The 26,688-nt window shown below is 41.1% G+C and overlaps 1 protein-coding gene across 15 annotated transcripts in view; it reads left to right on the top strand.

Moving 5' to 3' along the window:
• CASK (calcium/calmodulin dependent serine protein kinase) overlaps nucleotides 1-26,688 on the top strand; it is a 407,679-nt gene that overhangs the window by 338,529 nt on the left and 42,462 nt on the right. For all 15 annotated transcript variants that reach the window (XM_040338072.1, XM_040338077.1, XM_040338074.1 and 12 more), the window contains 2 exons: nucleotides 2,895-3,091; nucleotides 4,347-4,462. In XM_040338072.1, the coding sequence (XP_040194006.1) occupies nucleotides 2,895-3,091; nucleotides 4,347-4,462 (313 nt within the window). The remainder of the gene's footprint in view (nucleotides 1-2,894; nucleotides 3,092-4,346; nucleotides 4,463-26,688) is intronic.

The following is a 26,688-nucleotide window of genomic DNA, read 5'->3' on the forward strand; positions in this document are numbered from 1 at the left end:
TGGAAAAAATCGTAATGTTTAACCATTAAGTCAAACATCTTAAAAGTAAAAAAAAAATGTTGTATAGCAGGACCAGTTTTCTTTGGGGCACTACTATAGCAGTTAATTACAGAAATGACTGCAGATATGTTCTTGATTTGTTTAAAAAACATCATGGGCATTTCAACTTTTTCCTGCTTAATTCACAATGGACCTGACATATAAAAAGCGTGCTAAAAGGAAAATCGCTTTTTTGTCCATGGCAAGGCATCCAGTGAGCTTCAAATAGTCATTATTACTATCATGTTTTTAAGATTGAAATTAATAACTGGTAGCTTTTCCATACTTCTGGCTCCAGTGCTACTTTAAAGGGGGGAAACTAGGGGTTATTTAATAGTATTAAATCCTCAAACTGACCCTTGGTAGAGATGTACTTGTTTGAGAAAATAGGTTAAATGTGATGAATGTATCAGGTTATCAATTTATTAATCACATCATTTCGACACTGATTTAACTAACAATTAAAAACCTTAGGCCTCTTTCACATTGACGTCCTCAGTTCTGTGCCAACAGGGGATCTGTAATCGGATCCCCTGTCAAGTCATATAAAAATGGGATGAAAGTCACTTTTTAGACATCCATGTCTATTCTGGTTTTTCTTTTGTTTTGTAATAGTTAAAACATTCAGTCCCTCTGGGTGGATGGATGTGCAGGTGTTCGCTCCAGTGTTCTTCCAATTCATCCGATTCAGGTCCACAAAAACGGAAAAGAAAGCAAACTCTTTCTGTCTGTTGTTGCAGACCTAAACGGACATAGATGCACATCCATTTACATCTGCCGGCCTATAGAGATACATTGAATTCCATCTAAATCCATAAAGAAACATACAGACGGAATGCTTGTCTGAAATGGACCTTAAACTTTAGCCACTAGAACTTGCTGGATTAGTAATTTATATCAATAATTGTATGCATGTTAGAGAAGATTGCAACATCAACATGCATATAGGCCTCATATATCTATCATTATTTCCCAACGCCAAAGTACTGCAAATCACCACTGATCATACACCCAGTCAGCTAGGTGCACAAGGATGTAACTGTATCCAGTATTTCACAAAACTTTTACACTGACTAGTCCACTGTATTCCACATTATGGCTATGCTTACAAGGAGTCCTTGGTAGTATGTACAATCGGTTCAATGATTTCGATGCACCTAGGGATAAATCGTGCTTATGTTTAGTGATTTTTCAATCTAATTATGGCACAGAAGGGCAGTGGCTCCTGATTAGTAAAATACTGCGGTGGGGCAGGGAGAGAGTTGTAACTTTCACTCTGTGTCCCTCTCCTGCTGCCTATATGTGTGGCACTGTGAACAGTGTACATACCATTATATGGAATGGAAGCACACATGTAGTGGAGACTCTTCTATAGGTCTTGCAGGTACAGGGGGCACCAACGTAACAGAAGTCTGTATGGGTGGCCAGGGGCACCTTTTGAGAAGGAAGCTCAGAATAGAACAATTAAAAACCAAGAACAGCATGTGCAAGTTCTTTTTATTAGCATTTCAAAGAATTACTTAAGTTGATGTTGCTGAATTTATATAATATGTACAGCCCTCCATAGACATGAATGTCTGGATGCAGCTGTATTCTGGGTATAGAAACAAAGTGAAAAAAAAAACATAGTGGGAATTTAGGGGCCTATAGCAACGATTAAATCATAATGAAATATAGTTTGTCAGGAAAATATTAAAAAGTTCAATACAAATTTTATTTGAAAAAACATTAAAATTGTATTGAACTTTTTGAGTATTTACCTAACAAACTATATTTCATTATGATTTCATTGTTGCTATAGGCCGCAAAAGTCCCTCTATGTGTTTTTTTTTTTTCTTTGTTCCATTTATTTGGGATGTTGGATATCATATCAGTTTTCTTCTTATTCAATTTTAGCGCTCATTCAAACTTTTGAACTGAAAAAAAAAACAGCAACTCTAAATCCTATCAAGTACTTGTTCATACATTATACTAAAAACAGAGTAAAAATTACATTTGCTTTCTTCTATCAAATTGCTGGATAGGAAGTCGAATGTGTAAAATGGTAGGTTTTTAAAGTGCAGGTTTGGCACAGTTATAACAGTCCTTGGCGAGGTTGCCTGTCGCCACACTCAGTTGAAAGGACACTTGCAGTACTCTGTGGTGCATGGAAGATTGAAATAATCCAATTGCACAACCACACCAGCACTTTAGGATGAATGGCTCAATTCACCAAAATATTTAAAAGTTTAAATGCACAGATATAAATAAATTTAACATATTCAAACCTATATAAAAAACAGTTTATTAAGGTTGTCATTTTAGAAGCCCTAAAACCTATGAATTCAATAACAAAGCTTTTTCAAAATGTGACACATCACTATTTTCAAGTGATTCTATATTGGAAGGGATTTCACACTGTAGTGTAGTGTTCTACTTTCAGAGACATAATCTGCATATATTTGTCACTGGTGACTTCTATAGCAGAAGTGCTTAAAAAGATTGTGTTCCCTGTTCAAAATAGAGTACATGAATGGATTTTAATAAATGACACGAATGTCTAAAGCATGTCTAAAGAGTAATTGATGTGTAGCTGATTGATTGTGTTATGTTTTGTGTTTTTAGTAGAAGTACACGTAATAATTTTTTTTTTGTATTATTTAGATATATTTAGTGTTATAGTAGCAGGATTTGTACAGAAGGTTATTTAGTAAAAATAACCATTTAGAGTAACTTTCATGCACGCTTTGCCCTGCAGTTTCTGCCTATGCTCAAACCTATAATAATTTCCATTTTCATGTTGTTTGATCTTTTCTTGTGAGTTTGTTCAGTTGTCCCATGTGCTTTCCCTGGCTGTAATAAATATTGTTTTCTAGATATACGTAAGAGCACAATTTGAATACGATCCTGCAAAGGATGACCTCATACCCTGTAAAGAAGCTGGTATCAGGTTTAGGGTTGGAGATATTATCCAGATTATTAGTAAAGATGATCACAACTGGTGGCAAGGCAAATTGGAAAATGCCAAAAACGGTACGGCTGGTCTCATTCCTTCTCCCGAACTTCAAGAATGGTAAGTGACCAGGAACAATTGAAAATATTTTCTATATAGTTTATTGACCTATTCAAAGCTGGTAACACCTCTTCCTAGTCAGAAAGTCTGTTTCTAGTCAAGTTTGTTTTGCAGTTCAGCATTCAACCCTGAAAGCTATGTTTTTTTTTTTTCTCAGAAGCGTGTACATGTGGTTGTTTAGTTGCTTACATATAAGCCAATCTTGAAACCCAATGGTGCCCAATGATGCCCAGTAATAATACCAGCACCTACAGTAGGATTCTTCTGTTCAGTGGCCAAATATTGGGCAGGGGAATACCAAACTTTAGCATGGGGAGAACGTGTTTGTTTTGTCTCACCTAAACTGGCTTTAAGGCTTTGTTGCCAGAACATGTTAATTATGTGTTCAGCTTTACACCCAGGATGATTGTAAAAGGAAAACTTTGGGCTTCATCAGCATATTTAAAGCTTTCAATATGTATTCATCTGGTTTTGAGTTTATTTACCCTTATTTTGATTTAATTGCGTGCACGTTTTCTGCATATCCTGCAAATGAAAAATCTGATCTTAAGCTAGGAAATATACTGTTGTCCTTTTGTAGGCACCAAGGTAATAGCATTCTTTCAATTTGCATTTAGAGTGTACATGTTTGTAAGTAAATGTCTAAACTTTATTTTAGGTTCGTTTTTAGAATACGTAATCCTGCAACAACTGAAAAAAAGACAACAAAAATATCAATATTCTGTTATTGCAGCTAGGGTATACTGAAGAACAAATGCTAGCTCACTTCATATTCATATTTATGTATAAAACAGGACCAACATTGTGTATAGATATGATCTATATTTAGATTATGGTAGTTTCACATCAATTTACCTCAGTTTTTATGCACGTGGACATCAGTTTTCATGCGCGTCAGTTGTGCCCTATGTGTATTGATGTCATGTCCGTTTTTCCCATGCAGAAAACTGCAGACACGTTGCAGATTCTTGCACAGAAAAAAAATGGTGTGGTGTAAACAGGGCACATAGAGAACCATTATTTTATTTTTTTAGCCCTTGCAGAACGAGTGCAGAAAAACTGACGTCTCTGCACCCTGGTGTGAACGAGGCCTAAAGATGAACTCCAGGCAGATAAAAAGCACACAGACTAATGTAGCTCATGTATTCATTAACACATCATGTAGTGTTTTTAAATGCTTCTAATGTACATGCCTGAATTTGACTTTGTATACAATCCCCTATGCAGTAGCAATTCATTTTTTGTCTTGTTTCAGGCGAGTTGCTTGCATTGCAATGGAAAAAACAAAGCAGGAGCAACAAGCCAGTTGTACTTGGTTTGGAAAGAAAAAGAAGCAGTACAAAGATAAATATTTGGCAAAGCACAATGCAGGTACGCATAGTTATAGAAAATATCAGTGTTTTTTTTTTTTGTTTTGTTTTTTTATCTTTTATATTATTCTGGGTCTTTATAGCACTATTGTGCTCTACCTCTTATAATTCAGGAGTATTTTTTACTAACCTAGTGCTAACATAACTGGTTATTGGTAACCGATAAAGGTTGCTATTTGCAATATTTAACAACGTAAAAATTGCAGAAAAATAAAATGCCTTGAATTCTGTAACTTATTCTTTTTACATATGAGTTAAGCCTAGTACACATGGGCCAAATGTTGGCCAACATTCGGCTCATGTGTATGGCAGCAGGTCCTTTAGAAGCCAACCATTCGTCCAGCTTTTGTTGAAGGATTATGACCAAAAAAGGTCTGCCGACCAGCTCCTCATCAACTCTCTGTTAATGACTGAGAACGATGACCGGAGTGTCCTGGCGGAGGAGCGGTCGTCCTGTCAGACCACAATAGTGATGTGTATGTGGCTTAAAAAAGTAAAAAAAAGTAAAAAGTAAAAAAAAGTTTTACTTACCTCACCCCTCGAAAGTCCCCGGCGCGTCCTCGTCATCCTGTTCGGTTCCCAGCCTGGCCGTTGATTGGCTAGGCTGGACGGATTGATAGCAGCGCAGCCATTGGCTGGCGCTGCTGTCAATCACATCGGATGACCGGGGGGCGGGGCCGAGTGATACAGTCGGCGGCTATGGCCGCCGCTGTATCATGGGAGCGCGCTCGCAAAAGCTTTCCACCATGTGAGGGAGCTCGCATGAAGGTGGAAAGCTTTTGCGAGGAGGAGCAGAGACAGCTGCCAAGGGACCCCAGAAGACACGGATCGGGGCCACTCTGTGCAAAACGAGCTGCACAGTGGAGGTAAGTATAACATGTTTGTTATTTTAAAAAAAAAGTGTTAAGTGTTCCTTTAACTGATTAGATTTACCAGGCTATTGGTGAGTTATAGCTAGCTCATTTCAAAATACAATTATTTCCCAAATGGTACTGTGACACTACTCTTAGATGCATTCGTATTCAGCGCGAGTGTTCTGAATACCAGGCTGACACTTTTGGTAGTGTCCTGTGGTGGTTGCACCCCTCAACCCACTCACTCCCTGCATGAGCCTTACTGCCCAATCGCTACACTGGGCTGATTTATGGCCAGTGGATATATGCAGGATAGGGCAGAGCCATCATTAGATGTAAGTGTTGAAACTTGCTGGCTATGGCAGTGCAGGATTCTGAGCAACAGGGCTGCAAAAGAATGCACGTAAGGTGTCTGCATTGTTGTGCTGTAATTTGATACCCCTTGAAAGGTTTATTTTAACCTTATCTCTATTGGGAACAGTATCTATTGGTATCCCTGATAATTGATTTATAAATGTAATCATAATTTTAAATTATCTAATGCAATAAATGTCTGATGTCCAGTGATACTTTTTTAATTTTTTTATGTGCAGTGATTCTTGCAAATGTTCCCTTATGTTAAAATATGTGCTTTTTTTCTTAAAAAAAATGCTAAAAGCACATCTTTGGGTGAAGTATATAGTCTTTACTGTTTATACCAGAAGTTATTTTCTGTCATCCAGGAGCAACACTATCCAAAAGCAGATTCTTCTATTTTGTATAAAGTGAGACAGACTTCAGTCATTTATTTGGTTTTCTGCCATCCAGGACTGGTAGGGAGATCTGACACCCTTTGCTCAGCAATGGCAGGTAGAGCACAGTTTTTCAGCCAGGCTGCTGCCGTCACTGGCTTCCATGAGTACCTAATATGTTTCTATGAAGGATGCACTAGATGGCTCAGAATACAGAAATGCTGTATGTTGCACCATTTAGTGTGCTTAGATATGTACCAGCCCTATAGTCCCTACAGGGTCTGAATGCCACCTTTTACTATTAACTACAGCCAAATTTTCATTCATGCAATGTTAAGAATATTGTTTTCATTCACGAAGGCACATATTTACAATGCAGTGAATTTGTCCTTTGCCAAATATTCACTGCAGGTGAACATTTCTGTTGCAAGTGTTAAATTAAAGCAGAGTTCCACCCAAAAGTGGAACTTCCGCTTTTTCGTCAGGTGCCACATTTGCCACCTTTCAGGGGAGAGGGGGTGACGGGGACCTGTTTTTGACAGGTACCCTGTCCCCACTTCCGTCAGTCCTTTCCGTGGCTAGGTACGTCAGAAGTCCGGACCCCTCCTCCTTTCTCCGCCACCGGACCAATTGGAATGCGCAGCGTGCTTCGCACATGTGCAGTAGGGAACCGTGTGTAAAGCCGATGGCGGCTCCTGCACCCGACAGCCAATCTGAAGATTGGCTACGGTGCCAACATTGCAGTCTACTTGGACAGGTAAGTGTCCATATATTAAAAGTCAGCAGCTGCAGTATTTTGTAGCTGCTGACTTTTAATTTTTCGTGAGGTGGGCGGGCCTCAGCTTTAACCTTCCTGGTGAAGGTGTTAAATTACTGAGAAAAATTAAGCCCTGGGGAATGTTTAGTGAATTGTACATCTAAATATGCCCCTAAGGTTTAGGTATTTGTATAAATTTTTTTTAGTTTAGCATTCATGATAGACTGAAGTGGGGATGGCCTGTGTAGAGGTAGAACTAAGAGAAGGGAGGTGTAGTAGTCAAGGTGGGAGATAACAAGGGAGTGAATGAGTAGCTTGGTGGTTTCATTATTTAAAAAGCAGTGAATTTTAGAGATGTTTTGGAGGTGAAGTCTACAAGCTTTTCACAGTGATTGGATTTGGGGCTAAAAGGACAGGTCAGAGTCTAGGATCACGCCTAGTACCCTGGCATGAGGAGAGGGACTGATAGTTGTATTATTAACCTGTATGGAGACATTGGGAGGAGAGGAGGGGGACAGCTGGGAAATGTTGCAAGCTCTATTTTAGAAAGATTTAGCTTGGAAGTGGTGCAACATCCATGTTGATATGTCAGTAATGTGAGAGGAGACTGAAGTAGCGAGGTTCAGAGTAGAAGAGGGATTTAAGTATCGGTAGAGATGGCATTGGAAGCCATAGCAGGTTATCAAGTGACCAAGAGAGGAGGTATAGAAGAAGAATGGGTCCCAGCACAGAGCCTTGGTGGACCCCATTAGAGAGCGAAAAGGGCAGAGAAGGAGACAGTTGTAGGTAACAGGAGTGCTGTGATAGATAGACACCGGAAAGAGCAGAATCTTGGAGGCGAAGCAAATGCAGTTTGAGGAGTAGCGGGTGGTCGGCTGTATAAAAGGCAGCAGAAAGGTCTTAGTAGTAAGGGTATTTGCAAAGTGGCCGTTGGCTTTAGCCATTCATAAATCATTAGTGAGTTTTAGTAGGATAGTTTCTGTGGACTGCTGCGAGCAAAAGCCAGACTGAGGGGTCAAGAAGGTTGTTTTCAGTGAGATAGGAGCACAGACCGTTGTAGATTCATGCCCCATACAAACGAGCGGTTTTCCCGTCGGGGGGGGGGGGGACTGATGGTTTTTCTGACGGATGTCCGCTTAAGCCTGCCTTGCATACACATGGTCACACAAAGGTTCATTGAAGTTTTGACTGCCAAGAACATGGTGACGTAAAAGACTACGACGAGCTGAGGAAAGAAAGTTCTATGCTTCTGAGTATGCGTCGATTTGTTTCTGAGCATGCATCGGAATTTTGCGCGTTGGGATTTGTACACACGGAAATTCCGATCAGTTTTTTTCCTGACTGGGAAAAAAAAGATCCTGCTCTCTTTTTCCAGCAGTTTTCCTGTTGGAAAAAGTCTGATGGAGCATACACACGGTCATGATTCCTGACCAAAAGCTCTCATCAGACTTTTTCCAACAGGAAAACCGATCGTGTGTACGGGGCATAAGAGCTCTAAAAGTTTAGAGGTAAATAGGAGCAAGGAGACAGGTCTTAGGTTGCTCAGGTTGATGGGGTCCAGTGAGGGCTTTTTAAGTATGAGTGTGGTCTGTGCATGCTTTAGAGGTGAGGGGAAGGTTCCAGTAGAGGGAGATGGAAGATATGGGCAAGAGTGCATAGGATTGAAGAGGAGTGTGACCGTAGTAATTAAGAGGCAATAGGATCCAGGGGGACAATTGGTTAGGTGGCCATCTGAGAAAAGCTTGGCAACCTAAGTAGGTGCCTGGTCAAAATAGAAAATTATTAAATGTGCTGTTAGGGGAAGATATTTGTACAGTGGAGATGTCCTCACAAATTGCATCAGTCTGGTTTTTGAAGTGATTGGAAATCTCTTGAACAGTGAGTGAGTCAGTGGATACAGGTGGTGCGGGAAAAAGTAGCGTGTTAGACCCCTTTCACACTGGCAGAGTCCGCCAGCTCAGCAGGGGATCTCTCTGCTGATCTCCCATTGAGCAGGCAAATGACAGGTCCGTGTCCGCTCTGCTGATGCAGAACGGACACAGCCCCCTGTTCTCTGTCATTCGATCTGACAGGCGGATGGGGAACAGATCCCCATCAGTCTGTTTTTAGCGGACAGGATCATAACAAAGGTCAGCGGGTATTGGCAGACACATGTCTGCTGACATCCGCCACTGCATAAAGAGCAATGGTTAGTCCAATCGGGTCTGACTGAAAAACTGACAGGCTCACCGGATTGGTCCGTCGGTGTGCAGGGGGCCTTAAAGGTAGAGAAGAGTCGATAAGTACTGGATGACAAGGTATTAATAGGAGTGTCAAAGTTGGTTTGTTTGGCAGCCTGGAGGCAGGAATTTTGTAGGGAAGGCTTGCAGGAATTTAATTTTACGCCAGTCGCTTAAGAGCGTGGCTGTATCTCTTGAGATTTCTGGTGTCAGTTTGCCATGGCCGGGGCTTGATTCTGTGTGTAGTTGGAGTAGCAAGTGCATCCAGTTCGGAAAGTTAACTGTTGTAGACGGAGGTGGCCAGGTTAGGATGAGACACAGGTTTTTTGTTATAAAGGTGGTCACTAGCAGAATAGAGAAGTGAAGGGGTAAAGTGGCAAAGATGCAAATAATTTTAATGCGTGGAGTAATAGGTGGTTGAAGGCAGAAAATGCAGAGATGGGAAGAATACAAGGTCAAGGGTGTTACCATTGTAGTGAGTAGAAGTGTGTCCATTGTGTTAGGTCAAAAGATGAGGTGAAGTTATGATGGTGGGTATTTCAGAGGAGAGAAAGTAGGGTAACAAGGCAGAGAAAGCACCAAAAAAGAGTGACACTGGTTCAGGAGGCCAATAAATCTCTGCAATCCTCAGAAATTTTAGAAAATAGGCATATACAGTGGGTCACAAAAGAGGTGAGGAAGGAGTAGGAAGGTCTTGAAAAGTGCTCAGTGGGGATATACAGTGGGGATCGAAAGTTTGGGCACCCAGGTAAAAATTTGTATTAATGTGCAAAACGAAGCCAAGGAAACATGGAAAAATATCCAAAAGGCATCAAATTACAGATTAGACATTCTTATAATATGTAAAAGCAAAGTTAGATTTTATTTCTATCATTTACACTTTTAAAATTACAGAAAACAAAAAAACGGCGTCTGCAAAAGTTTGGGCACCATGCAGAATTTATAGCATGCACTGCCCCTTTGCAAAGCTGAGACCTGCCAGTGTCATGGATTGTTCTCAATCATCGTCTGGGAAGACCAGGTGATGTCAATCTCAAAAGTTTTAAATGCCCAGACTCACCTGACCTTGCCCCAACAATCGGCACCATGGGTTCTTCTAAGCAGTTGTCTTAAAAAACTGAAACTGAAAATAGTTGACGCTCACAAAGCTGGAAAAGGCTATAAGAAGATAGCAAAGCGTTTTCAGATGTCAATATCCTCTGTTCGGAATGTAATTAAGAAATGGCAGTCATTAGAAACAGTGGAAGTTAAAGCAAGATCTGGGAGACCAAGAAAAATCAGACAGGACAGCTCGCAGGATTGTGAGAAAAGCAATTCAAAACCCACGTTTGACTGCACGATCCCTCCTGAAAGATCTGGCAGACACTGGAGTTGTGGTACACTATTCCACTATAAAGAGATACTTGTACAAATATGGTCTTCATGGAAGAGTCATCAGAAGAAAACCTCTTCTACGTCCTCGCCACAAAAATCAGCGTTTGAACTTTGCAAATGAACATATAGACAAGCCTGATGCATTTTGGAAACAAGTTCTGTGGACCGATGAGGTTAAAATATAACTTTTTGGCCGGAATGAGCAAAGGTACGTTTTGAAGAAGAAAGGGCACAGAATTTTATGAAAAGAACCTCTGTCCAACTGTTAAGCATGGGGGTGGATCAATCATGCTTTGGGGTTGTATTGCAGCCAGTGGCACAGGGAACATTTCACGAGTAGAAGGAAAAATGGATTCAATAACATTTCAGCAAATTTTGGATGGTAACTTGATGCCTTCTGTGAAAAGCTGAAGTTAAAGTGAGGATGGTTTCTACAAATGGATAATGATCCTAAAAACACCGCAAAATCCACAGGGATTACATCAAGAGGCATAAACTGAAGGTTTTGCCATGGCCTTCGCAATCTCCTGACCTTAAAAGAGCAGTGCGTGACAGACAGCCCAGAAATCTTAAAGAACTGGAAGATTTTTGTAAGGAAGAATGGGCAAAGATACCTCAAACAAGAATTGAAAGAATCTTGGCTGGCTCCAAAAAGCATTTACAAGCTGTGATACTTGCCAAAGGGGGCAGTACAAGATATTAACTCTGCAGGGTGCCCAAACTTTTGCAGACGCCATTTTTTTGTTTTCTGTAATTGGGAAAGTGTAAATGATGAAAATATAATCGAACTTTTTTTTTTTTACATATTATAAGAATGTCTAATCTGTAATTTGATGCCTTTAGGAGATTTTTTTGTTATGCACATTAATACACATTTTTACCTGGGGTGCCCAAACTTTCGATCCCCACTGTAAGGAATCCAACTCCACCTCTTTTCCATCAACTGGGTCTGAGTGAATGAGCCCAATATTTAATTATTGCAAGGGTTCATCAATCACAAAAAAATTTTTTATCGGGAATCAATGTTTTATCTGTATGTACATACAGTACCCCTTAAAATGTTCCTCATTTTGTCATGTTTCAACCAAAAACATAACTATTTTATTGGGATTTTATGTGCTAGAACACCACATAATTGTGAAGTGGAATGAAAATTATAAATGGTTTTCATTTTTTTTTTATAAATATCTGAAAAGTGTGGCGTGCATTTGTATTTAGCCCCTTTACTCTGATAACCCCTAACCAAAATCTAGTGCAACCAATTGCCTCCAGAAGTCACCTGTGCATAATTTAATCTCAGTATAGATACAGCTGTTCTGTGAAGCCCTCAGAGGTTTGTTGGAGAACCTTAGAGAACAAACCGCATCATAAAGGCCAAGGAACACACCACACAGGTCAGGGATAAAATTGTGGAGAAGTTTAAAGCAGCATTAGGTTCTAAAAAAATATATATATATATCCCAAGCTTCGAACACCTTACAGAGCACTGTTCAATCCATCATCCAAAAATGGAAAGAGTAGGGCTCAACTGCAAACCTACCAAGACATAGCCGTCCACCTAAACTGACAGGCCGGGCAAGGAGAACATTAAATAGAGAAGCAACTAGGAAGCCAATGGTAACTCTGAAGGAGCTGCAGAGATCCACAGCTCAGGTGGGAGAATCTGTCCACAGGACAACTATAAGTCATGCACTCCACAAATTTGGCCTTTATGAAAGAGTGGCAAGAAGAAGGCTATTGTTGAGAGAGAGCCCAAAAAAGTCCCGTTTGCGGTTTGCGAGAAGTTATGTGGGGCGACCACAAAGCTGTGGAAGAAGGTGCTCTGGTCAGATGTGACCAACATTTTACTTTTTGGCCTAAAAGCAAAACAGTGGTGAAAAAACTAGCTTGTCAGAGTTGATAGGAAGATGGATGGAGCTAAATACAGGGCAATCTTAGAAGAAAACCTGTTTCAAATCTGCAAAAGACTTAAGACTGGGGCAGAGGTTCACCTTCCAGCGGGACAACGACCCTAAACATACAGCCATGGAATGGTTTAGATCAAAGCAGATTCATGTGTTAGAATGGTCCAGTCAGTCCAGACCTAAATCTAATTAAGAATCTGTGGCAAGACTGGAAAATTGCTGTTCAGACGCTCTCCCTCCAGTCTGACAGAGCTAGATCTATTTTGCAAAGAAGAATGGTCAAAAAGACACTCCTCGGATGTGCAAAGCTGGTAGAGACATACGCAAAAAGGCTTGCAGCTGTAATTGCAGTGTAAGGTGGTTTTACAAAGTATTGACTCTGACTCAGGGGGGTGAATACAAATGCACACCACACTTTTTAGATATATATATATTTTTTTCATTTGGAAAACTATAATTTTCCTTCCACTTCACAATTATGTGCCAGTTTGTGTTGGTCTATCACATAAAATCCCAATAAAATAAATTTTACGTTTTTGGTTGTAACATTACAAAATGTGTAAAATTGCAAGGGGTATAAATACTTTTTCAAGGCAATGTATACTGCGAAAATCTAAGTAAAAACCTGTGCAATGGAAAAATGTGTCCAATAATGCATGTTAAAAAAAATTATTAATACATCTTATTTTATAAAGGTATCCTATTTTTTTTTTTTTAAGAACACAAAATGTAAAAACATTTAGTACTTTTAGTGTGTTCAGACACTTGTAACTTCTATTTAGGCCATATCCCTTTTGACAGCTGGCTTCTGATCTGCTTGGGGGACATTCATTCTCATAAGGTTGTTAACAACATTTGGGCCAATTGGAACACAGTAATACAGAAATTACCCATTGGGTGATTGCTTGTAAAGCATAGAATCTGCCCACTTTTCAACCTGTGCAAATTTTATAAAAGTCACCCAAGCTTTCCAGATTCTTTAAAACTGCAGAAAAGAGAAAAACAAAAGTGGCTTAGCCCATAAGAACCAAATGGAATTCTGGCATGTGGCATACAATATGAATTGTAATTTCATTCTGTTGTCAGCCCTTCCTTCTTTTCTCCCGTTCTTCTCTGCAGTTGCACTTAACCAGTCTCATATTTTTTAAAGGTAGACTTTTTCTTTTCTTTAAATGTTTTGTCATTTCAACATGACCTACATCCAATTTTTTTGGCATTATTAAAACTTTTATTGGTGATAGGTTGTAGTTTGATAGGAATAATAAATACATCCGTTTCTCATGTTTCCCATGCTCTCAATATATAAGAAGTTTAAGTATATGAGCCCCAGCATTTTCACAGTATATTACTGGAAAAAAGCTGTGATAATTTTTCCTTGAATGAAATTCACTTGTAAACAATTTACCTTACTGGTTTAATCGCAGTTTCATGGTGTCTAATTAAATCCAGGTAAAGTGGAAGCCGACTTACAATCCTGTTTAGCTTAATTAAATTAGCACAAGGAACTGTTTATATGGAACCTTTGCCAGAATTAATGAGTAGTAGTTTTTTGTTCAACAATGCAGCAAATGTCAAACAAAAAACGTTAGTTAACTGAACTTATAGTAGAAAACAATTATACAGCCTCATAAGATATATTTTAATGGATAAATAATGTTTCTGAAATAATGTAGCAGTTCTTCTGTCTATTTGATTAGCAACTTTCACTGTTGGCAAAGTGTATGTTTTTGTATAAATAACCAAATTTCATTTGATGAAAGTTTTATGTTTTGATTCAAGTTGAATATGAAGATCAAAGGAGATAACTACCACAAATCAAAATACATGGTCCAGTAGACAGTCATTGCTAGAGACTGCTGCTTTTATTAGTTTGTTTCCAATGATGTTAAAGCCTTGGGACAGGTGTTTTGCTTCTGGGAGATTCTATATAAAGAGCTCCTTAATGAATAAGAATTAACTCAGGCAACTGCTTAAAGCCCAACTGTAGCCAAAACATATATTTTAGTTTTGAGCAGAATGGAGAAGGAATGGAATCCCTGCGAGGTCTTTATTTGAAGTCTCTGTTCGAAATTGGGGAATTTTTTCTTGTCTTTTTAAGACAGGAAGTGATATGAAATCACTGCAGCAGGGATACAAACTGCAATAAACAAAATTTTCTTCAGTAAAATGGAGGAGTTCAGAATGTCAGTTTATTATTGCTCTCTGTGTTTACCTGTACCAATGCCCTCACCTTTTCTTGTCTCCTCATTTTTTGAAAGTTAGGTGAAATCTTAATAGAGCATAAGTGGTAAAAATTAGACAGAAGTATTGTTTCTTCACAAGTGTATCCAAACTTAAAAAGTAAAGTATTGGCTGGAGTTGCGCTTCAGGTCCAATAGTCCCAAATAAGCTTGATCTTCTGATCATAGATTTTCACAGTGGCTAGATCCAGTCTTTTTGCCTAGTACATTGTGACAGTAGCAGAGTTGAGACATGTAGTGTTTTATTCATGTAGTTCCCAAATTCTTGGGGGGGGGGGACAAAATATATATTTATAACACAATGAGTAAAAGTGGTATAGTGTACTTGCATACATCAAGTCTAGAATGGTGTACAGAAGCACAGTTAGACCTCAAAATGTTTGCAATGGTATAAATATCTAAACAGTAAAAATCTTTGAGTATATTTGTTATAATCCACAGCTATCCAGAAATGCTGGTTTGCATATTTAGGGTTTTTTTTGCACAGAAACGACCCCTAGTACACTGGTGACTTTATTAGCTATAAGGAAAAATGAAGAGTTAAAAAAAAAGTCCCCTGGTCTCTTCTGATTTCTAAGCAGTTTAACTTATGTTTTTGGGTCTGGTTTACTTTTGGTGAGTTTAAATGACTAGTTGCAAAAAATCTGCATGGAGCAAACACTTACCTGAATGCTTTCTAATTGTAATAGCTCTGAGGTTGTGTGTGTCAATGTGAATAATTTGCTGTGTGTTTAAAAATTGTTTTTGTGCTTAGAATTTTGATTTCATTAATATTTTGCAAGCCATATCTCAATTACCCCTGTACATTTTTCATGCCGTCTTTTTCCCAATGGCCTCTGTGCATGTAAGTAACCTGTCAAGTGTTGATGCCTCCTTTTTTACTTTATTTTCTTCTATAATATCTTTCATAATGTTATTCCTGTGTATCAACAACTGTGTATCAAAATTATTTTAGCTGATCAGACTCTTGCATGACTAAATGTAGAGCTACATCCATTATATTTTGTGTGACTAGTGAACTTTGTCTCTTTGCTACAGATATCATCCTCATAATTCTTTCACATCCTAACCATTTGCTGTTCTTTATTTCTGACTGATTTTTTGTGCAGCTATATTGTCTGTAGTTAAGTGTTGGTACAGAAAAGCTTTAGTAACTTTAGATGCTCTTAGCTGATTTCAAAACACATGTTTATATTCTACTGAAAAAAATAGTTTGCCGTGATGGTTTTCACCGATTGCCATACCTAATGATGTTTGGGGTTAAAGCATTTGTACATATTTCAGTTTTGCAGTTAATGAGCTTTTAGTGCTTAGTCAGCTATAATATATAACCTTCCATGGTTTATGCATCAGGCTTTCTGCCAGGGGTGAGGTAATCCTGCTAGGAAGGAATACAAAAAATAGCTTCCAAGGTGGGTGAGGTTGGAACCTTGATTGACCGCATAGTGTCAGGCACCAAGTGTGTGTGTATGAATGCATATATATGTGTGTGTAAAAAAAATAGAGAGATATGTAGATATAGATGGATATACACACACATCTATACCTTTTTTTAAAATGCTATCTGTATAACCATACTGACTCATTTTCTGTAGCTCTACATTCTGCACAGATTAAAAAGGCCTCTCCTTTTTTATGTATAATTTTTTTCTTTATATTTTCTGCTTCCTCAGAAAAATGGTTCTATAAATGGTTGAAACGTATATGTAAATCACATGTTTTTAAAGACAACGCAGTTATTTACAGATACAAACAAAGGTGACTTACATGAGAATGTTCACCCCTAGACATACCTCTGGGACCAGCAGCCCAAACAAACGCAAAGGGTTGGGGTATCTGAGATACAGAGATAAGAGAGATAAGATCCCATCACACTAAAACATCAATGTAGAGTGTATATCCTATAAATATAATATATGGCATATCTCAACCATTGCATATACAGTGGATAAATAGTCTACACACCCCTGTTAAAATGTCAGGTTTCCGTGATGTTAAAAAAAAAAGAGACCAAGATAAATCATTTTTAGAACTTTTTCCCCCTTTAATGTAACCTATGAACTGTAAATACAACTCAATTGAAAAACAAACAAATCTTTTAGGGGGGAGGTAAAAATAATAATGTGGTTGCATAAGTGTGCACACCCTCTTATAACTGGGGGTGTAGCTGTTAAAGCAAATTAGACAAATGGCAGCACTCCCACACGATGCAAAAAAAAGGCTTTATTGTATCCAAAACATGTAAAAAAAACATACCACACAGGTAGGGGAACAAAGGCAGACACATTTCACACAAAATCCTGCTTTGTCAATGCCATATCAACTGGGGATGTAGCTGTGTTAAGAATTAAAAAATCACATTCAAACTCATGTTAAATAAGAGTCAGTACACACCTGCCATCATTTAAAGTGCCTCTGATTAACCCCCAGATAAAGTTCAGCTGTTCTAATAGGTCTTTCCTGACATTTTATTAATCGCATGCTACAGTAAAAGCGGTGGTCCGCAGAGAGCTTCCAAAGCAACAAAGGGATCTCATTGTTTAACCACTAACATACCGGGCCTATTTTGGCACTTCTCTCCAAAATTACTCAGAACCCCCAAACACTATATATGTTTTTTTAGCAGACACCCTAGGGAATAAAATGCCGGCCATTGCAACTTTTTATCTCGCACAGTATTTGCGCAATAATTTTTCAAACGCCTTTTTTTGGGGAAAAAAACAGTTTTGTGAATTAAAAAATAACAAACAAAAAAGTAAAGTTAGCCCAATTTTTTTGTATAATGTGAAAGATGAAGTTACGCCGAGTAAATAGAAACCTAACATGTCACGCTTTAAAATTGCGCACACTCATGGAATGGCGCCAAACGTCCGTACTTAAAAATCTCCATAGGCGTCGCTTATTTTTTTTTTTACAAGTTACAAATTTAGAGTTAGAGGAGGTCTAGTGCTAGAATTGTTGCTGGCCCTCTAACTCACGCGGCGATACCTCACATGTGTGGTTTGAACGGCGTTTACATATGTGGGCGGGACTTGCGTGTGTGTTCGCTTCTAAACGCGAGCTACCGGGGATAGGGGCGTTTAAAAAAAAAATTGTATTTTATTTTTTCTTTTACTCAATTTCTTTTTATTTTTACACTTTTTTTGATTTTTTTTTTTTTTGATCACTTTTATTCCAATTACAAGGAATGTAAACATCCCTTGTAATAGGAATGGTTTGTGACAGGTACTCTTTATGGAGAGATGCAGGGTCAATAAGACCCCACATCTCTCCTCCAGGCTGGAAAGCATTAGATCGTGAAAAAAAATTCACCGATCTAATGCTTTCAGCCGCGATTGCGGCTGTGTTTACATTCCAGGACTCGGGCGTGACGTCATAACATTCGTCGGCTGAAGAGATGGATATCTGAATGATGCCTGTGGCTGCAGGCATATTTCAGATATCCCCACTGAAAGTCCAGGACGTCATATGACGTCCTTGGGCTGGAAGTGGTTAAAGGTATCAGTCAGGAGAAGGGTACAAAAGAATTTTCAAGGTCTTAGATCTACTTTGGATTATAGTGAAGACCGTCATCAAGTGAAGAAAATATGGCACAACCGTAAAGTTACCAAGAACTGCACATCCCTTCAAAATTTGTGAAATGACAAGAAGAAAACTGGTCAGGGAGGCTGCCAAAACCTACAGCAACATTTAAAGGAGCTGCAGTAATGTCTGGAAAGTACTGGCTGTGTGGGGGAGACACCTCAAACATGTGGAAGAAGATGCTCTGGTTAGGCAAGACCAAAATTGAACTTTTTGGCCTAAAAGCATAACGCTATGTGTGGCAGAAAATTAACACCGCACATCACCCTGAACACACCATCGCCACTGTAAAACATGCTGATGGCAGTATCATGTTGTGTAGATGCTTTTTGTGATGGATCTCAGATACCCCAGGTGGGCACATCCGCCTGTGTCTCCTGTCCTCCAAATGCACCCGCAGCCTGCAGATTAGCCATAGCCAGTCCTTAACCCCTCAATCACGAGACAATCCACACAGATGTTGAGGGTTAAACATGCAGAGCTTAAACTGTTTATTAAATTCCAAGACATACAGTTTTACACACAGGGACACTCCCCTTAGCCTTGCCAAAGAGGGGAAGGGGACAAGGAACAACCAATGGGAACTGAACATTTGTACATTGAAACAGGCTACAGATAACCTAATGAGATTATGGTAAACAGGCAGCCTCTCAATACACACCCCCTGCAGAGAGATGTCTTCAGTCCAGACCATTGTCTATGTATCATGAATCAACACAATTAGACACAGCAACAAGAGGAGGGGGGACGGGGGTAAAGGGGCTGTAGCATTACATTACATTAACTCAATGCCAGCATGTCCCAGGTCTCCAGTATCTTTTCTGGCCCATAGTCTGTCGGTAGGAGGCCCCGCCCCCAGTCCCTTCCAAAACACACAGTGACAGTGGGTTCTGTCATATTTCTCCCCTTTTAAAAACAGACTAACCAGGTTCCTGACCTTCAACTGGTCTGGACCTGTGTTAATCACAAACCTCCACCCCAGGCAAACAGGAAAAGTAAAAGTACGACTCTGGCGCTGGGGAGCAAAACCGCACATACGGTCTCCCGTGAATAAAAACAGCCGCTGCAGAATGGGAACAGCTGTCTGCACTCCTCTGATCGGGGGCTGGGTTTCAGATATTGGGGGGGGAGCTGAATAATCCTCTGCCCTGATGCCAGCGATTCAGCTGGTAGGGAATGTAGACTGGTAGGGCTATGCATTTGGGGAGAAAATGGTACTTGCTTTTCTCCTGGTGTAGTTTCCAACCGCTGAGAAGGTATCTTGCAGGGACTAATCTCTGGATTCTCCATCTATTTTTCCGATGCTGGGCAGAGACCAACAGCGATCTGTCCTGTAGCCAGCACTTCTGCTGGGGGGACATATACAAAAGTTGGGTACAGCCGCTGGAGAGGGGGAAGGGTTTTCTCCCCTGCCGGTTCTGTGACCAGCCACTGGGGTGACTTCTGACAGGGGCTGTCTCCCAAACCTTCCAAAAACATACTGAGGGATAGGCAGGGGCCAGCGGAACTCTGCCCTGTAGCCAGCGCTTCTGCTGGGGGGATAAACAATGGGGTAACAGCTCACTGAGGTCCTCCCTCGGACTCCCTGGATCTAACTCTGAGGGTGGGCAGAGGCGAGCGGCACTCTGCCCCGTAGCCAGCGCTTCTGCTGGGGGGATGAACATTGGGGTAGTGCCCAATCGCTGGGGAGGGAGAATTGCTTCCTCTACTCCCGGTGGGGATATCTGCTGTTGGGGCAAGAGCTCACGCAGATCCTCTCTGACTCTCCGGATCCAACTCTTTTTCTGATGCTGGGCAGATGCCAGGGGCACTCTGCCCTGTAGCCAGCGCTTCTGCTGGGGCACCGGATGCGATACTCTGGACTTGCTGCTGATCACCATTTCCCAGCCTTCCAGCGCCTGTCTCAACTCCCCGTTCTGAGACCTTCATGCTATTGGCTTGTCTCGCTGCCTGGGGGACCTCCGGGGCGTTCCGGCATTCTAGCGCTCGCAGTGCCCTCTGTATCATCGCTGCTTCTTCCATTGCGGTTAGGACGGTAAAACGCAGGGGCACCCCTGGCCCCATTTGCTTCTAATCTTTGTGATTGTCTGCTATTTCACGCGGACAGTCCCAGGCAATGGGAGCCACGCCAGACTGCTGATCACCGTCAAACAGTCGCTTGTAGGCAATCTCGAGCTCCCATTCCTGCTCAACCAGGAACTCCAATTCCTCCAGGTCACATGCCTCTTGGGAGAGGTCCAGCACCTCATCTCGGAAGTCCAGGATGTTTTCCAGCCGCCACTCCTCATCGCTCCCAAAGTCTGGGTCTCCGTACATTTTTTGATAGAGCAGCCCCACGCCACCATAGCCAACGCCTTCTGTCGGGCTGCCATCTGCTGTACTTGGCCACAGTTGAGCCCCGAACCACTGGAGGGCTCTGTAGCTGGCGTCCAGCTTCATCTCCTCCTGGACCAATCTTCCAAGCTCCGTCTTCCATTCATCTCGCGGTCGTTCCCTCAGGAACACCTCTCGCGCACGGTACTGCGTCCAGTACATCTCTGTGGAGGGAAGGATCTTCCCCTGATGGTGCCGTTCGTGGCTTAGAGCCTCATGCCAGAGTTGCCAGCGGATCACATCCTCCCAGCCGAGCATGGTGTGCTCTGTCGCTGGTCCCTGATGTTTCTTCCTCATGCCTTGCAGCCTCCTCCCGAACTCCGCTCTCATGCTGGCTGGTCCCCATATGGCTCCTCGGCAGCTGCCCAGATCTTGAATCCTGGTGGTGGTTTGGATGTCCTGGACTGCAGGAGACATCCCACTGCTGCCACCACTGTGACGGATTTCAGATACCCCAGGCGGGCACATCCGCCAGACCTGTGTCTCCTGTCCTCCAAACGCACCCGCAGCCTGCAGATTAGCCATAGCTAACCCTTAACCCCTCAATCACGAGACAATCCACACAGGTGTTGAGGGTTAAACATGCAGAGCTTAAACTGTTTATTAAATTCCAAGACATACAGTTTTACACACAGTTAGGGACACTCCCCTTAGCCTTGCCAAAGAGGGGAAGGGGACAAGGAACAACCAATGGGAACTGAACGTTTGTACATTGAAACAGGCTACAGATAACCTAATGAGATTATGGTAAACAGGCAGTCTCTCAATACACACCCCCTGCAGAGAGATGTCTCCAGTCCAGACCATTGTCTATGTGTCATGAATCAAAACAATTAGACACAGCAACAAGAGGGGGGGGGGGCGGGGGAGAAGGCCTGTAGCATTACATTACATTACATTACATTAACTCAATGCCAGCATGTCCCAGGTCTCCAGTATCTTTTCTGGCCCATAGTCTGTCGGTAGGAGGCCCGCCCCCAGTCCCTTCCAAAACACAGTGACAGTGGGTTCTGTCACACTTTTCTTCAGCAGGGACAGGGATGCTGGTCAGAGTTGATGGGAAGATGGATGGAGCCAAATACAGGGCAATCTTAGAAGAAAACCTGTTAGTCTGCAAAAGACTTGAGACTCTGCAGAGGTTCACCTTCCAGCAGGACAACGACCCTAAACATACAGCCAGAGCTACAATGGAACGGCTTAGATCAAAACATATTCATGTGTTGGATTGGCCCAGTTAATACCCAGACCTAAATTCAATTGAGAATATGTGGCAAGACTTGAAAATTGTTGTTCAGACGTTCTCCATCCAACAGAACTTGAGCTATTTTGCAAAGAACAATGGGCAAAAATGTCACTTTATAAATGTGCAAAGCTGGTAGAGACATACCCAAAAAGACTTGCAGCGAAAGATCATTCTACAAAGTATTGACTCGGGGTCAAAACTATTTATAATTTTCCTTACACTTTACAATTATGTGCCACTTTGTGTTGGTCTATCACATAAAATCCCAATCAAATATATTAACATTTTTGGTTGTAACATGACAAAATGGGGAAAATTTCAAAGTTTATGAATACTTTTTCAATGTCACTGTACAGTAGATATAAAAAGTCTACACACCCCTGTAAAAATGTCAGGTTTATGTAAAAAAAAAAATGAGACAAAGATAAATCATTTCATAACCTTTCCTACCTTTAATGTGACATATAAACTTTACAACTCAGTTGAACAACAAACTGAAATCTTGTGGGTGGAGGGAAGTAAAAACGGCAAAATAAAATATGATTGCAAAAGTTTGCGCACCCACATGGCTTCTCGCAAAAACTGCAAACAGGACTTCTTATGGTTCTCTTTCAACAATGGCTTTCTTCTTGCCACTCTTTCATAAAGGCCAGATTTGTGAAGTGCACGACTAATAATTGTTCTGTGGACCGATTCTCCCACCTGAGCTGTGGATCTCTGAAGCTCCTCAATGGGCCTCTTGGCTGCTTCTCTGATTTAATGTTCTCCTTGCCCGGCCTGTCAGTTTAAGTGGACGGCCATGTCTTGGTAGGTTTTCATTTGTGCCATACTGTTTCTATTTTATGATGATGGATTGAACAGTGCTACGTGGGATTTTCAAAGCTTGGCATCTTTTTTTAAACCTAACCCTGCTTTGCAAATGTAAAAAACATTTATTATTTTTCTTTCACTTCACAATTATGTGTTACTTTGTGTTGGTCTATTTGCAAAAAATACACTAAAACCCTTATTGGCAGATAAAAACACGGCTAATTTTGCAAAATTCCTAATATAATTCCCTTCTAAATATAAAAGATTAACCTGTATTGAATTAATAAATAACAAATATTTGTAAATTTTAAATTGTGCCTTTTTGAGAAATGGTGAAAATCGGAGGTACACAAAAGTTTTAGAAAATCTAGAGGTTTTGCTTTTTCACTTACAGCTTTCAGAATTTGTAAAAGACCCAACAAACCATACATTTTCTGAACGCACATGGCAGGTAGAATAAAAAGGTGCTACTAATTTTTAAGGCAGCACGATATTTGCGCAAAGGTTTATCAAAACAATATTTTTGCTAAAAAATACAATAACATTTTTGCTAAATTGCTACTATAAAGCATCATTCACAATATGGCATACTAAAGTGTATGCCCATGGAGGGCCATGTTTAACCGCACAGGGGTTCCATGCATCCCCGTACAAGCAGTCCCATTTATGTCAATTGAGATGCAATGGCTGCACAGGCATAGCTGCTGTTCCCAATCTGACATCCATGTGGGTACACTACACCAACCGTAGACAGTGTGAGCTCATGAATTTGCATGTGCACCTACATGGATGTAAAATTGGGAGCAACGGCTCTGTTTGTGCAGTTTCTGCATCCCAAATTACATCAATGGGACTGCCTGCACAGAGATGCCCGAAACACCTGTGCATCTCCGTAAAGGTACGCTGTGTATGCCCCGTGTGAATAAGGCCTTAGGCCCCTTTCACACAAGCACACCGATCAGATTTGCCTATCTGTTTGTTAGGCAGGACCAATCGGACCACCCATTGCTCTCTATGGAGAGGCTGCGTCCAGTCTGCTAAAGACGGAGGAATAGGGATCGGATACTATCAGATGGAACTGGACAGGTGGTCAGTTTCCATCCAACCGCCCTATAGAGAATAGCAAGCTGGGTCCGTGTCCGCTCTGCATCAGCGGAGCGGACACGGACCTGTCATTCCCCTGCTCAGTGGGGATCAGCAGACAGATCCCCCGCTGAGCAGGCAAATCTGTTTGACAGTGTCCACTTCATGTCAAAGGGATCTTACCAGGAGCGGGCTGGTCTATTACGTGAGCTGGGGCACCGCCCCCCTGCAGGGTGCCGGATTCGTATGTTTTACATTCGTCTTTTTTTATTTAATTTTTTTCAAGCCACATGATTGGAGCCTGAGGCTCTATTTGGCTTGAAAAAGGTTGGGCTCAACTTGTGACCATAGCAAATTAATATTCGCTATTGTCGTCCTGCTTTTTTGGGGTGGGGGGTCTTTGGTGCGATATCAGAGGTCTAAACAGACCCCCATATTTTTTTTATTTTTTTTTCACTGCAGGCAGCACTTTACTTAAACGCATGAGGAATCTGTATAGAGATTACATTCATCTCAGAAAATGACAGTCTGATCCATATTAACACTCGCAGTTATAATGATCAACTGTTAGTGGATATAGCAGCGATCGCTGCCTATATCCATTGTATGGGGGGTTGGTAAACACATGTTTACTAAGCCCCAGCTTCACCCGGACCGCTTCCCCCCCCTAAAATCTGCCCCCAAGCCCCATGCAACACCTCAAACCAGCAGCAGAGTAGTAATGACGGCTAATGATGGTGGCTGCAGCGGTCCGGTTTGCGGGGGGGGGGGGATCGGGTGGAAGGTGGTGAAGGGGATAGGAGAAGGGGCAGTTGATGATGGTGATTAGCGGGTTATAATTTGCTGATCAGAGTTATAGACGTTTTTAGTAGTCTGCTAAACAATTCTAATATGAGCTTATGGCAGGGGGAGAAATTAGCCACCTGCTGGCACTTCTGTAAGTCCGTACGGACTTGGCAGTAAAAGGGTTAAATAAATGCCCAAACGCTGCTAAACTGCTTTGAAAAATCACTGCTTAGGTAAGTTTTTAATGCCAATTTTCTCCTGTCAGGAGAAACCACGTTTTACAATAAACCAGTGTGCATGAGGCTTTAATATCGATGTACAAAAGATAGTGCAGCGCTATAAACAAGTTCATGAAAGGTCATCCACGTGATCCTAAAGGTGACTGGAATATGGGTATCATGCAGGTGACAGTAGTGAAACACCTCCACCAAAGGCTGAAATGGCCGCTCACCTCACAGGATGGACCCTTTGTTAGGTGGGGTCAAATACACTTTCCCATAAAGGGTAAAATCCAGGCAATTCTCCGACCAGGACCAGGCAATCAATAGTAGTGACACCAAGTATTGATATGGATGGATGCACTCATGAAACGACAGGAGGACAAAACATAGTGCTCTCCGCATGTACAAACATAAAATGTATTGCTATAAAGATAAAATCACTCACAAACAAAGGCACTGAGCCAGTGCCAAGCGATACAGCGTTACAGCGAGATAAGACAGGTGGTGGATGGCTGTGGGTGACGTCACGTCCTTCCCCACCGAACGTTGCGTCCCTAAGGGGCGGGACTTCTTCAGCGGATATGGGGATGAGTAACGCGCACCCGGCTAAATAGTGAGTGGTTGCCCTAACAACGCCGACGCCGCATGCGATACGTGCGGCGTGCGGAAGGGGAGGACACGAGGGCGGGTGGCATATGTTTACAGGCGTGGCTGAATACAGCTGACGCAGTCCCCCAGAATTGTTGATGCGTTGCCGTAGCAACACCGCGCCGCATACATAGTCTACGTAGGGGAGAGGACCCAGACGGAGGTCATGTGACTCAGTATCGAAAAGGGAGGCCTGGCTATGGCGAACAGGCGCCATCTACCACTGCACTGCCTAGGATGTGTACAACACCCTGGATATGACAAAGAGCAACGAACAACAACAATAAGTGCAGGGAATCACATTAATTCCACAAATATAGAGATAAAGGGAGAATTTTAATACCAAAAAACCCCCGGATCTTAATAATTTTAGGGCAGAAGAAAAACACTAATGTATTAAAATATAAGTGTATTATATATATATATAGAGAGAGAGAGAGAGAGAGAGAGAGAGAGAGAGAGAGAGAGCGCCGATAAGAAAAATAATATATCTGATGAACAGTTACATTAATACGTGGGGTCATTCGCAGCCAATCCCATACATTAAATAACCATTATACATTAAACAATTAGCAAATAAAAACGTTAAAATTACATAAAAAGATATACAATATTAGGAAAAAAATGCTACTCAACAGTCGGTAATTAAACAATTAATATCAAAGTCTACGTTGAGACTATCAGGACATAAGACATGTGTCTCGTGAATCCAATAGGATTCCCTCTTGCTCAGTTGGCGAATAAAGTTACCACCCCTCCAGTGTCTATTAACTTTTTCGATACCCCAGAATCGTAGACCCTTGTTTTTTTTTTTTATGGAATTGTTTGAAATGCCTAGAGACATTATGTGTAATTTTTCCTCTTTTAATATTGTTAACATGTTCAGCTTGATGAACATGAAGGGGTCTGGACGTTCTACCGATGTATTGAAGGCCACAATCGCACTCAAACATGTAGACAACCCTGACTGTGTCGCAAGTAATAAGTTTGATATCATAATTCTTGTTCGTAGCAGTTGCCAAGAATTGTTTTCTTTTCTTAGTATTTACTTTCGAGCGCTTACATGGGACGCAACGACCACATGCATAGAACCCGCCCAAGAATTTAAACAATCATTTAATATCAATGTCACAAGAATGCTTAATGAACACTAATTGTAAACATCAGGCTCATATAGAAATCCACCCATTAGTCCAATAATGTAAGCAGTCTAACATTACTAAAATGTATATTTTACTGTTCGTATAACTGTCTAATATCTGTCTTTTTATATTTACTTTCTATAGTGCCCTGTTTATCAAAAATGAGGCTGACAGGGGAGTGCCATCATTTTGAATAATTTAGGCTGCATTGAAATACACAGTACTGTCATCTTTACATGTTTAACCCTTTCCCAACTAGT

Source organism: Rana temporaria, chromosome 2 (genome assembly GCF_905171775.1).
Source record: "Rana temporaria chromosome 2, aRanTem1.1, whole genome shotgun sequence".
Lineage (NCBI taxonomy): Eukaryota > Metazoa > Chordata > Amphibia > Anura > Ranidae > Rana > Rana temporaria.